The sequence below is a fragment of the Doryrhamphus excisus genome, chromosome 1 (assembly GCF_030265055.1).
Source record: "Doryrhamphus excisus isolate RoL2022-K1 chromosome 1, RoL_Dexc_1.0, whole genome shotgun sequence".
Taxonomy (NCBI): domain Eukaryota; kingdom Metazoa; phylum Chordata; class Actinopteri; order Syngnathiformes; family Syngnathidae; genus Doryrhamphus; species Doryrhamphus excisus.
Genome location: NC_080466.1, coordinates 13552947 through 13567539, shown reverse-complemented (window position 1 = coordinate 13567539; position 14593 = coordinate 13552947). Strand labels below are relative to the sequence as shown.

At 44.7% G+C, this 14593-nt stretch overlaps 2 protein-coding genes across 10 annotated transcripts in view; one reads left to right on the top strand and one right to left on the bottom strand.

The window, feature by feature from the left end:
* Window positions 1-14593, top strand: part of lrba (LPS responsive beige-like anchor protein) — a 140701-nt gene that overhangs the window by 71359 nt on the left and 54749 nt on the right. For all 9 annotated transcript variants that reach the window (XM_058091546.1, XM_058091551.1, XM_058091550.1 and 6 more), the window contains one exon: window positions 974-1110. In XM_058091546.1, the coding sequence (XP_057947529.1) occupies window positions 974-1110 (137 nt within the window). The remainder of the gene's footprint in view (window positions 1-973; window positions 1111-14593) is intronic.
* Window positions 1603-3319, bottom strand: mab21l2 (mab-21-like 2). The gene has a single exon (XM_058091555.1). The coding sequence runs from the start codon at window positions 2952-2954 to the stop codon at window positions 1875-1877; it is 1080 nt and encodes a 359-aa protein (XP_057947538.1). The 5' UTR covers window positions 2955-3319; the 3' UTR covers window positions 1603-1874.

Genomic DNA, 14593 nt, shown 5'->3' with positions numbered 1-14593 from the left:
TCCCCGCTGGATTAAAGCCTTTTCTATGCAACGTGTGTGTCATTAGAGGTAGAAATGTGTATTATAAACGTGTGTGTATACTATATATATAGTATATATATATAAGTGTGTGTGTCATTAGACGTGTGTATACTATATATATATACGTGTGTGTCATTAGAGGTAGAAATGTGTATTATAAACGTGTGTATGCAATATATATATATAAGTGTGTGTGTGTGTGTCAGAGGTAGAAATGTGTGATATTAACGTGTGTGTATACTATATATATATCTATATAAGTGTGTGTGTGTGTGTCATTAGAGGTAGAAATGTGTATTATAAACGTGTGTATACTATATATATATAGTATATATATATATATATATATATATATATATATATATATATATATATATATATATATATATATATATATATATATATATATATATATATATATATATATATATATATATATATATATATATATACATACATACACACACACGTGTGTGTCATTAGAGGTAGAAATGTGTTTTATAAACGTGTGTATACTATATATATATGTATATATATATGTGTGTGTGTGTGTCATTAGAGGTAGAAATGTGTATTATAAACGTGTGTATACTATATATATATATATATATATATATATATATATATATATATATATATGTGTGTGTGTGTGTGTGTGTCATTAGAGGTAGAAATGTGTATTATAAACGTGTGTGTATACTATCTATCTATCTATCTATCTATCTATCTATCTATCTATCTATCTATCTATCTATCTATCTATCTATCTATCTATCTATCTATCTATCTATCTATCTATCTATCTATCTATCTATCTATCTATCTATCTATCTATCTATCTATCTATCTATCTATCTATCTATCTATCTATCTATATATATATATATATATATATATATATATATATATATATCTATTTATTTATATAAGCGTGTGTGTGCGCATCCCCCAGGCCCGGTCAACCTGAGCACCGGGGCCCAGCTGGTGGCTCCGGCCGTGGTGGTGAGAGGGACCCTGTCCATCACCGCCTCCGAGGTCTACTTCGAGGTGGACGAGGACGAGCCCGGCTTCAAGGCCACGGACCCCAAGGTAACCTTCCGCTATCGATCGCCGCGTCTTGCGTTGCGTTTGTGTGCGCGTTGCGTTTGTGCAACTTTGGATGCGGCGGCGCTGCGACGCTTTCTATTTGTGCTTTTTGCCTTGCAGCTGACCGTGCGTGTAAAATGTGGAAATGAAAAGCGTTTGGAATCTTTGCAAAACCATTTGAAGGCGATGAGATTCGGCTTTGGTGCTCAGCTCAAAATAAAGAAAGGCTTTTAACAAATAATTTCAAAGAAGAACATGAAAAGTAAACGTGTTGGCGTATGAAATACGTAGATATATGAAACGCACTCTAAAGGTAAAAGAAATATGAAATCATTTAGGCTTCAAAAGTCATGCGAAGAAATAAAGGGAATTGTTTCGAATAAAGGAAACAATGTTTTGTTAAAAATACTGGTTAGAAAGTAAAATATTAGCTTTTAGGAGCTGATTTCTTTCCTCAAATGAAAACGAAAGAGGCTGAAAAATGTTCTTAGTCAAAGACGAGGCCTAAATGTAACTCGCAACATTTTATTTCTTCATTCAAGTCACATGATGAAAAATGACAATTGCATTTTTCTTCTTTAAATAAAAGTGTGAAATTTTTAGGACATTGAAAATGTACCTGGCTTTTTTTCTCTGCTCCTTGCTGCCGTGTACAACGAAAAGCCGCTTCCTTTTCTCTCTTTTCTCTCTTCTCTCTTCTCTCTCTCGGTGCGCACCGCTCGGAGAGTCCTCCAGCACCCGAACACAAAGTCCACCCCGCTCCCCTTTTATAATTTGTCCAAGCTTTTGGCGTTGGTGAGGATCTCCCTGGCCAGTCTCCACGTCTGCTTGGCGGCCGCCTCCAGGGCCGAGTGGGGCTTTCCCTGAAAGAGGTCCAAGTTGGGCAAAAAGTAGTGCGGGCAGCGGCGGCACTGCAGGCAGGAGATGAGCTGCAGCAGGATGCCGTTGAGGCGGTCGCCCAGGCAGGCCTCGTCCCAGTCGGTCTCCCGGGGGTGCTTCTCGCACTCGTACAGCAGCAGCGTCTTCATGTGGTAGTTGTTGAGCGGCTGGCCCGGCAGCTCCAGGTGGCGGTCCCGCAGGGTCTTGAGCACCGAGAGGCACTTCTTCCTGCAGCCGGCCATGAGCAGCCGGTTCTCGGCCTCGCTGAACTGCAGCACCCAGGCGTCGCTCTCGGCCGAGCTCTGCTTGCCGGTCAGCGAGTAGCACTCCTTGGAGAGCAGGTTGAAGCCCTCCGCCTTCACCTCGGCCACCCGGTTGGGGCCCGGCCAGGGGATGTGCGGCATGGGCCACTGCGCCGCGCTCCTCGGCCAGATGCCGGTGCACTTGAAGGCGGGCGTGATCTGCACCACGTAGCGCTCCCGGATGCGCAGCTTTACCTCGCTGGTGTCCGCCACCATCTTGACCACGTCGCGGTAGCTGCACTTGTCCACCGCCTGGGCCACCAGCGTCTGGAAGCGGGAGCGGATCTTGCGGGCCGACAGGTAGCCCGAGGCGGTGATGAACTCCACCCAGAGAGACATGCTCCTCTTGCGGCCGTCGCTCAGCTTGAGCACGGCGCAGCCCGGCAGCGAGCCGTCGTCCACGAAGTTGAAGACGCCCATCTGGTTGAGGTAGAGCACCACCTCGAACTCGTTGGGCGAGATGACCTCCATGCCCTCGTAGCGAGCGTCGATCTCGCTCAGGGAGCTGATGAAGCGCGGCTCCTGCACCTCCACCTCCTTCAGCACGTCCGACACCACCTTGCACACCTCCCGGATGGTCTTGGCGATGGCGGCTTTGCGCGCCTGGCAGCGCTCGTTGTAGTACTTGTTGAGCTGGTAGACCAGCTTGGCCTGGGTGGCGATCATGTTGGGGCACAGGTCCGGGCCGTACGCCGGAGAGTCGCAGTAGGTTGACGGATCCAACGTTTACCGGTCCAGCCGAGCCGCACGCCCACAAAAGTTTTTTTTCTTTCTCTTGGGAGTATTTTGGTCTTTAAAGAGGGATGGACTCGGTAAAAAGGAGTCCGACCGGCACTTTCACTCTCATAGTCTCCTTCCGGGTGTGCGTGAGTCCGCAAGCTGCTTTGGTCCAGCCCGCCCTCCTTTCTTCCTTTCCTCCTTTCCTCCTTTCCTCCCGCCAGCTGCTTTTTGCTGCACTTTTATCAATGGTCCGCTCGCACTCGAGTGGGTCGGGCTTGTCCACCGCAACAGTGCGAGCAGCTTGACGGAGCGCAGCCAATCAGACACACCCTCGACACCCGGGCACACGCACACGCACACGCACACCGTGGGGGCCAGGTCCAAACAACCTTCGTGTCAAAGTATTTAGAACTGAAACGCCGATGTGGTGTCCACAATAATTGCTGCCATTTGTGCTTGCATGTTCCTGGTGTCCCAATTTGTATGAACTGAACTGCAGGGGTGTCCAAAGTGCAGCCTGGGGGCCTTGGCGTATTGTGACAGTGAATGTATTCAATGGATTACTAATGCATTATTAATAGTATTATTGAGAACAAATAAACCACCAACGAGGCTGTCGGTTCTAAGACAAAGCTAAGCTTTTTTGTTGGAAGGGTTTGGATGCCCCCCCCCCCCATCTTTGAATATTTCTATTCTGAATGCAAGAGCAAATGGAAGGGCTTTGATGGATGCATTTATCTGCACGCTGCCTTCATGTACCTCACACACAAGCGTGTGCAGGGTCTTTTCACAGGAATGATTTCTTTCAAAAGAAAAAAGTACAAATGTGCATTTTACAAAAACATGCAATTGTGACATGACATATGCACTGATAAATATTGCAGCCACCTGCAGCCTGAATGAAATGAATATGCTAATGAGCACTCATAATAGCCTATTCCCATCCATAATGAACCCTCTTCACGTGGCCGGCATAAACCTAATTGCTTTTAAAAATACAACTTTTCACTTCATAACTGTGTTTTCAAAGATACATGTATTTAATGTCTATTTTTGATATTTCCGTTGAAAGGCCAAGCATCACGATGCTTTAACGCAGGAGTGGAGTCTTCTTGCTCAAGCAAAACAAAGGAAATTCATAACTAACTAACTAACAATTATGGGCTATTTCGTTGATGGATTCATTCTATTTGACTATATGCCGTGCATACATGCATTGACCCGTGTGGCATGCGATGGAGGCGTGGCTTGCAATTAACAGCATGCCAGAGACTTAATATGTAGCTTCCGGTGAAAGCATGATGGACATTAGAAAGTGGACTGAGCCTGATGTGCATGTAGATGATCCTGCATGTTGATTTTCACATATTGCAGGAGTAATATGCCATTGTGATATTTTGCAGCCAGCTACAGTACGCTTAATGTCTAAAAAATACATAAAGCAGAGATTTGAGAAGCTGTTATTGATTGTAAGTGGCCAGCTGCAGCCGACTTTCTTTGAAATAATAAAGCCACAAAGATGGCAGGAAAAAAGGCAAAGATTGATTAGCTCTGTTAGTTTGCACGTAGTCTGGACTTCGTCACGGAGTTGAGTTTTATTTTCTAAATACAGCAAGTAGCATAAAAGTTCATGATGGTATTTGCAGATGAGAACAAAGATGTGAACAAATATCCTTCAAATGACTGACTCAGCACTTTCTTTCCATGCCTTTAGCAGGCCAATGTGCTGGGAAAAACGCTCATTTTATTCTTTGCCATGCTACTCAAAACAGAAAATAGAAATAGTCTGTTCCAGGGTCAAACTGTCAGCAATATAATGTATTAACCGCAAAGGTTTCAAGCAGCAAATACTACATTCATAACTGTCAAGTGTAAAAATAAGTCAACCACTGTAGAATAAAGGTCCAGTATTGCCTGGCAGATGATTAACATTAGCCGTTATGCTAACAACTACATGCTATCTCAGTTAGTGGATGTTTGGTAAAAATAAACCAGTTGTATTGCTCATCTTGTACTTTTACTCCATGATGGCAAGTTTCATGTTTCCACTTCTATGGTTACCATCGCACTCTGTGCGCTCCTGTGGTGGCGTCACCAAAATTAAAAGCCAAATACAAAGCCGAGCTGATGTTGCCGTGCTGCAGTTGTGTGTGTTTGTAGTGCACGTGGTCCCACGTGGTGGTCTGGTGATGCTCAAGCAGTGGAGATGCTTCCATCAGCTCAACTTGATTTTGTTTTGGTGCTCCTCCATTAGTGGAACATCTCACATGCTGGTTGCCCATACACCGCTTTGGAACGTGCTGTAAAAACGACACGCAAGGCTAGCGTAGTCGGCGTGGATGCGCCTTTTCAGGGCGGGCTGCTTGATTGCACACGTGAGTTCCAGACGGATAAATCCACGGAGGGGGGAGAGGAAGTGTCCAAATATTATGAAGGACACGCCAACTGTAGCATTAGCGTAATATATGATGACACCAATACGTCATCAATCTGCTGCGTCGTCGCCAGTACAAGCCGCTGAGCTTCATGTTCTCTGCTGATCATCTTAGGCCAGACCAACGGGTGGTGCTCTGGCCCCCAACCAATGAGAAATCTGATGAAAGTCGTGCGGGGAAAAGGCACGATGGAAGAAAATGGAGATGTCATTAAGGACAAGAATCCAGATGAAGTATTTTGTTTGGGTTAGTGAGAGCAGCCACTTCCAGTTCCAGTAGGCCGGCCGGGCTGCTACTGGTGTCCGTTCTGGTCTCCCAATCCATTCAGCTGCCTTTGCAATGCTCATAACATCTCCAAGATGGCATCCATGTTGGGTTTCACAGCGTGCGAACGACTTTACCCACCATACATTCACGACGGGCAGCTGTGGGCAGAGTCGATCTGCTGCTGCCGCCTCAGGAATTCTGAGACACCAGGCTGGTGCCCACAGACCTGTTATCATGGTCCAAATAGGTAGACGTCTTCCAAGTCCTCCACGGAATGAATCACCAGCCACACGACCGTCCACTTTCCCAGGGATGATAAAGGAGGAGAGGGGAAGGATGACCCCACTTTCATGGAGAGCCAGAGAAGTAAAACCATAGTAGTACCCCTACATAGATACCATAATACCCCTACAATGATGCCATAGTACCCCTACAATGATGCCGTAGTACCCCTACAATGATTCTGTAGTAGCCCTACAATGATTCTGTAGTAGCCCTACAATGATTCTGTAGTAGCCCTACAATGATGCCGTAGTACCCCTACAATGATGCTCAGGTGCTCCAAAGGTGCTCAGATGGATACTGCAGCGCTACAAGACAGAAAGCAAAGCAGAGCAGATATACACAAGATGATACAAAGCCACGTTTGGCTTCAGTAATCAGGAAAGCCATCCAAGCTAAGAACAAAAGACACGCAGACACAAGCGTCGTACATGCGAAGCGAGGCCACGTTGGAGCGGATGGACGCAGCTGCCGACTCCCCAGAAGAAAAAAGCATCCCACGCAGGAGACTAATTGGCTGACAGGACGCAGCATCTAGTGGGCACATCGGTGCTCCATACGAGTCGTCCACGTGCGTCAGCATCCTCGAGCCATGAATATTGCATGTTGTTTTCGTTAGCACGCTGCAGGAATGAAGAAGTGAGGATGCTCATCCTTCAGCTCGTGCAGCATGTTGGAAATAAAGCGCCCTGCCTGCTTGCTCTTTAGATTTTTCTGAGCATTTTAGTTGTCAAGTACGAGCAGTTTTTTTCAGTGAATACTATGTATTTATGTAGTACACTCTACGCACTGCACTTGAAAGTGAGAGCAAGTAAATGCAAGAAATGGCTAGCATACACACTTGTTGGAAAGTCAAATTGCATGTAGAGTACTCTAAATGTGTATATGTTGGCAGGTCTGCTAATATTGAAAGTACTCCCTGCCTCTTGCCCCCCCCCATGTGAGATGCACTGGCTTAGACCAATCAAGCTACTTAAGACAACAATAGAGTGTCTTGTTTGTTACGGCATTCTCGTACTTTTATCATTACACAGCGGAACTTCTAAAGTCCAAATGAAAGACTAGGTGGAGGTTGTGTACTTTGCTATTGAAGCAAAATGTCCTGGAAAACAATAAAAAAATGTCGAATTTGAAGAAAATGGGACATCGTGTCATAGTGTCAGAGGAAAGAGATAAAAATGAATGGATTGATTTGTACATTTAGCAAAGGCTAGCTTCTTTTGTGTGACAAATAAGGGAGATGACGTACTACCTGTAATAGTTGGCTTCATTTGACACCAACACGGCCCAGAGAGGGCTTCCATGATTTTGGGAGCTAAATGCTAATGCGTACCTTTGGTGTCCCTCTGAAAGTGCGGGGCATGTGACCTTGAAAGACATCCTAAGGTGACCCCAACATCCCGGCTGGACGCTTCCATGCCATCCAAGTGTAGCCTACGAGCAATAAGCAATGTCAGTGCTCCCTTCTTTTGACAAAAGCCAGACTCATTAAGAGTAAGCTGCTTCCTGGTTGGATGGGGCCAGCATATTGAAGCTAATGGGATGTTTTTCAATGAAGCATTTCCAAGCATAGCAATGTCCCAAGGATGTCAAACACAAGGCAATGAAAGATGATGTGATGATATGTGTTTTGTACGCTGGTCACTAGGTGTCCGTAATGTTACTGTAATGTTGGCTGGGACACACAAGCACCAGACTTGAAGGCTTTTATTGCAGCTTTAAATGATTTCTCAATAATGGGCAACATGGAGGGCTATTGTGGCCGTGATCCACGTCAAGCTAAAACTCAACTCTGACCTTGACATTACTTCCTGCACACGTTTTGCAGCATTTGTCTTATTTTCTCTGTAGTATATTGGCTTGTAGGGCTGTTACCCTATATCTAATAATGTTAATGACTGTATTAACTGGAATATAAAATCGGGATAATAATCTGGAATATAAAATCAGTATGCGGATCAAAAAGATCCGCTGTGGTGACTCCGTAATCAGGAAAGCCGAAAGAAACAAAGAAAAAAACGGGCAACATTGCTGTTATGTAGTTACTATTTCACACCAGGGGGTGGCAGACATCCAGCACGTGACTTTCATATGAAACATTATGGCTGCTTTTGATGCAAACTTGTGGAGTTTAATGACATTGAAGTGTCATGTGCAGCCGTCTGGTCGCTATTGCGGTCCGCAAAGCACATTGTGGAGCTTTTCTGTGTTCTATGTTTCTCCTCAAAGATGACGTGTAGCACGAGTGCTCGGAACACGCTACGGTGGGGGGGGGCTCGCAGGAATGTCACGAAAACCGCGGAAATAGCCACAGATGCAGGAGAATGTGTTGCAGGAAAGACACTTCTAACAGCGTGGAAAGCAGCAGTGGGGTTCAGGATCTTGCTGTACATGCTGATGATGATGATGGCAGTGTTTGCACGAGGGATGAGGAAGCGTATGACAAGTGGATCAGACATTTTGATGAACCTTTTGGGTGCAATGGAGACAGGGATCCGACCATTTCTGGGCCTGGTGATGTCATCATATGCAAATGAGTCAAATTACTCCCATCACAAACCTTGACTCATACTGATGGTTCCTAGTTACAGTATACCTAGATCTCTTACCACTGGCATCATACGACCTTTACATACTGATGAGTCCTATTTCCTAGTTACAGTATACCTATATCTCTTATCACTATCATCATACGACCTTTACATACTGATAATTCCTAGTTACAGTATACCTATATCTCTTACCACTGGCATCATACGACCTTTACATACTAATGATTTCTATTTACAGTATACCTAGATCTCTTATTACTATCATCATACAACCTTTACATACTGATTCCTATTTCCTATTTACAGTATACCTATATCTCTTATCATCATACGACCTTAGTCATTAAGAAAGTATTTTCTTGGAACCTATAAAGGGTTAATAAAGTACAGCTTTTTCCACTCCAACGATGAGAGTATTGCCTTTATGAATAAGGAATCCTACTTAGGGGTGTCACTGTGGGGTGTGGAACCACTGGAGTGCCACAAAGGAGGGATTACTCCTTGTTGTCCTTCATCCTGGATGGACTCTAAAACAGATTCTTCATGCAAAAGCAGAAATACAAATTGTTTGTACGCCAAGTATATTTTGCATTTCCAAGCCTACAACGGTCGCACGCCTCCTTGGACTGTGCCCCCCTCCAACCGGAAAAGATGTCGGGTAGCTTAATTAGCGGGGCGGGGGTTAGCCACACTCTTTGATTGACGCTCACCGGAGTGTTACGTAGCAGCAGTCAGCGTTCCCAAAAGTCCTCCAACCACTGCGCTCGCTCTGATGACCGGGCGACGACCCCCCCGTTCCTCCTTGGCCTGCAGCTGCCAATCAGAAAGAGGCATGGTCTCTGTGAGAGAAGCCTATTGATTTTCCAGTTAGGGGCTAAGTAGTTTGTGCTATCAGGCTAACAGACAGAGCGAGCAGGTATGTCATTATCAATGAGGCCGAGGAAACGGAACAGCGACCTCTTTGCCGCTCCTTCCCTCATCCTTTGACATCCCGGGACGCTCAATAAATCGCTCAGCCGCCACAAACATGCGGCGTGGTGTTCCTTGGGCTTTTTTTCTGCACCCTTAACGCCTTCCTGGCCTGGCGTTATTGCACTTTAAACGCCTGAAAACGTGACCAGAATGCATGGCGTGCTCGGGATTTGGCTTCTTCTTACGCTTTTTGTGGACGTGCCAAACTGGGAATCGCATCATGTGATGTGCTCCGGTGTACTTGTGCGCATGTTGAAGATGAATGAAACCGTGACTGTAAGTGGCTGTCAGGCCGTGGTTAGCTTAAACAAACTGTCATGGAGGGATTGGGGATAACATCCTTCAAGTCATCATCTTTCACGTGTGACGCGTCTTAAGCCTCTGCCTCAGTAGTTAGCGTTAGCGTTAGCTGGAATGCTGCAGTCATTGGAGTCCATCATATCGGATGAATGCTCCTGTTGGCAGCACATGGATATACTGCGCTGTACTATAACTACACCACACGTGATACTGCTTTGGGGCAGGCGTGGTAGTGCCCCCCCAGATGCACGTCTTTGATACAATATGGAATTATGGATATTCAATACTGAGCAGCTTTGTTGTGTTGTTTGGAAGTGCTGTTTAGCATGTCATCTGTGGGTCTTCGAGGAAGGGGCACAACACAATCTGCCCCTAACTTGTCATTGAAACCATACAATGTGTGACATGACCGCCAACAAGAGTGGCAGCCTGTAGCTAGCATCTTGTTTCACAAATTGTTGGTTTTGAGCTGCCAGAAGAAAACATCAGAATCTGACCGGCGCCCTTTTTCAGCTGCCGGGGTTTGGTGGGCTTACTCTTCCACACCGAATTCCTCCGAATTTCCAAAGTGTTAACAATGTCCTATTGTTAACAATACGAAAAACATCCACACCAAATTATTCAACAATTCATTCATTATTCAAATTCAACTCCTTTTTGAATATATTTGTACTAATATACATATTATATACTGATATTATTACTAATAATCACACATGTCAAAAAGAAATGAATGCGGCAGAGTCATCAAACATTTGTTTGAAAATAACATTTCACCTTTTTTTCTTTGATGTTTTGGAAAAAAAAGGGGGGGGGGGGGTCGTCCTCAATTCAAGGCAGTACTTGGTCGGGGGTGTCCACAGGGTGCCGTGTGGGCCTTTTTCAGGCTGCAGCTGATTTTTTATTGGCTCTTGGCATATTGCAAAATGGCAGCGAATGAACCTGTTCTGTTATGTAAGGCAAGCATGAACGTGGTAGTCATTCAAAGTGCTTCATGTATGATCTTGATGATGTGTTGTTGAGCTAGTTTAGCATATATTGGCCTAGGCCAGGGGTCAGCAACCCGCGGCTCCAGAGCCGCATGTGGCTCTCCAGCCTCTTTGTTGCGGCTCCCTTTGCAATGCTTGAATATTTTTTAGCACCCGTGTGGTGAAAATGCACGTCTTTGTTATGAGTTTACAAAAATCCAACTTTGTGTGAGACCATGAATGCATCCTGACTGAGTTCTGACTGGTGACTGAATGAGCAGACAGGATGCTATCCAGTTCTCTCTGACAGGTTAACATGAAGGGAAATGAGTAATACTTTGAGTTATTTGAGTTATTAATTATTATTAATGAGTTATTTGACGATTCTAAAAAATAAATTAAAGCTCATTTAAAAACAAAAGTTTATCTCCAGTACTAGCAAGAGTACTCCAACTCGTCTTTTTTTTCCCCTCCAATGTTGTTTTAAACATACAACGTTTTGCGGCTCCAGGCTATTTTTCTTTAGTGGGCAAGTGGGTGAAATGGCTCTTTTCATAGTAAAGGTTGCCGACCCCTGGCCTAGGCTTTTAGCATCTTTAGTGTCCAACACGTAGCAGTCCTTTGATTTTTTTGTATAAGGAACTCACTGGAAAACGTTTGGATACCCCTGCTCCTGAGGGATGCGTTTAGAACATTCCCCGTGGTTGTAGGCCCTCCTAGTGATCGGCAATGTCTGGCCTTCTAGTGCTCCTTCACAATAAAGCAAGTTAGACTTGATATTTCTCGGCGCACCTCCAGACAAAAAGATGCCCCCCCCCCTTTTTTTTTTGCACCTGAGCCAAGCCCCTCCATCATGCTCCGTCTCTGGGCTTGCCTGACCCAGTGTCCCCCTTCCTGTGATTGATCCCCCCCCCTCCATCATTTATTCCCTTTGGCTGCCGCTGACACCCGTGTCAAAGGCGACGCGGCCGCCTGATGGATCGGCCTGCTTACGGATGCCAGAGCGCCTGCTAGGCTGCTGATATTACACTCGGCACCTGTGTACCTGCTGCTCACATCGGGTCCTGTCTGTGGTCAAAATACTGCAGTACCTCGCCCTCATTGTCAGCATCAGACCGTCGTCTCTGTGACTTGCAGTGGCGTGAAGAAGGGTTTGCCCACTCCCCGATTTCTTTATTTTTCCTGTTTGTCACACTTGCACGTTTCAGATTATCAAGCCAATGTAAATATTAGTCAATGACGACACAACATGAACCTTTTTTTCTTGTTATGGGAGAAAAGAAAATCCAAAGCTTCATGGCCATGTATGGAAAAAGTGGATGGAGCGTTCCTTTTTTCCCTCCCTTCATCATAAAAGCTGTCATTTCCCAATTGCAGAAAGTCTTGTTGTGTTATCAGTGACTAATATTACATATTTACCTTTCTTTGATGATCTACAACATTTTAGTGTGACAAAGGAACTCAAGGAGGGCACAAACTTCTTAGCGGCTGTACAATAAAGGGGGTTGCAAACATCTTATGTGGAAAAATGACATAACCTGTGTGACCTTTTGCCTTATTCAGTTTCAGTGATTAGTGTGTGATTGTTATGCACATCCATTCTTTGACGTAGCGGATTGATGGATTTCTTTTCATTGACTATCAACTTAATTGACTAACAATGATAGTACAGCTGGGATAGGCTCCAGCATAGCCAGTAAAAGAAGCAGTTTGGAGGTGGATGGAAATACTACTAGCGAATACCATATAATACTACATGCAGTGAAATTACACAACATCACTGCAGGGCGCATAGCAGCATTTGCACATTCAGACTTCTTTGACTTTTTGGAATAAAATGTACTCATATTTTTAGAGTGGCTTCAATACGTAAAAAAAGATATTCATAAAATTGTAGTCATTGTTACCAGAATGACAATACAAGTCTCTATTTGATATGATTCCACTGCGTATCAATCCAGACTGTTAAATTAGAAAAGTTAGTCAACACGGAAAGCTGATTCTATGAAGTACAGTAAAAATGATTCACTCGAATGTAGCACGCCCAAAAGTCTTCTTTTATCACACTTCATCAACTTCCAAATTGTCCCACCTCAGAGGTGTTGGAGTTTAAAGGTCCCCCCCCAATCTTTCAATACCCTACCTCCAATTCCCCCAAGAGGGGTCTCCTTTTCACCCCCACTCCCACTTAAGCTGACAACAATAGTGGGATTAGAGAAGAATTTACTCCAAGCCGTCACTAAATGGGAAAAAAGAAAAGATTGAATGCATGCAGGAGCCCGGCGGCCATCTTAACCCGCATGCTGCTGGCACGCACGCTGGACCAACATCAGGAGCCAGGAGGCCTCCATGCTTCGTCTTTCTTTCTTATGAGGCAAGTGTTTCCCATCCGCTCTTAGACTTCGCCCGCTGTACTCGCAGCTAGCACAAGGCTAGCACAAGGCTAGCAAATCACTACAAGAGAATACGCGGTGCAGTTTCTTGTTCATTTGAATGCCTGGTACAAGTAAAGGGACCAAATATCACCATGACAACACAAATAACTCCTATCAGTTGAATGTTTTGCCAGTACAATGCTATAGCAGCTGATGGAAGAACTGAAGTATTGGTGGTTATTATCAAGGAAAGCATGGAGGTTGCCAGATGTCGGCCCTTTTATTTTGGAGGAGCTATTTTGGTTGTCATCATTACAGTTATCATTACCGTCCCAACAAACGTAGCTTTACTTGTACAGCCGTTCACATCATCAGTAATCCGGACAAAGCCGCTCTCATCACGTTTTCCATGACTATAGATGAAGTTGATAGAATTGCGCAACACAAATGTATGCAGGTATTGATCGTTCATTGAAAGGTCTTTTACATGCATTTTATTCTTGCATAAATCCCTCATATGTTTGATGTAACTCATTTATTTTCATTTCTTTGCATGTCAGAGCACACCTGTCTTTTCTCGCGTTATTCCTGCCTGAACACATCAACAGTCGAGCAATTCCAGCACTGTGTAGTATCCATTGATCTTTTCTTCATACAATACCCGTACATGGGAATTTTGCACCTCATTTGATTGCAATTTTTTATCATTTGATTATTTTATACCAATTCAGCAGCAACATGGAGTAATTTCAAATGTCTTTTGCCACGTTGATTTGAATCTGAATAGTCATTTTTCATCTAGATTTGAATGTAAATGTAAACAATGAAGTGCGAATTGATACTGGCCGGCAGGCATACTAGCGGCTGAATAGTTGAGGAGTTAACTCCTCACGTGTCCAGCAGTCAACCCCGAGAGCACTGCGGCGTTTGCTTAAGTCCACACCAGCTTTTTGTCTTTCCACTTGAAAAAGGCAAAGAAAAGGCTAACCTGTTAGCAAACAGTCAAAAGGTCCAGAAAGGCTTTTCATCCCTAACAGGCTCAATTCAGACTAAGTGGCCCAACAAAGATCCTTTCAAGGAGGACTTTCTCTTCAGGTCTGAGTCTTGCTGGGCACCATTGGGGACTTTTCCAAAGCTTTGAGCTTGTTTTTTTTCTTCCGTGAGGCTCCCTAAGCTCCCAGTGGCGCTGCACGCTGGCCTTGTTTATTTTCCTTTCATTCTCCCCAAATCCACTGCAGCTTCTTACTCCTGTTTATTTTCGCTTGCCTGCTGGTTTGTTTGACTTCCCTGGAGGCGAATGCAACTTTCATGCGTGGACATCCGGAATTAGCTCCTCATCGCCAGGAGCCTCGTCTTTGCAGGCCGCTCTCACCTGCACACGCCGCCATCTTCTTAGCGATACCGCATCACGCCGCGTATTGTCCCTGGCGGCCG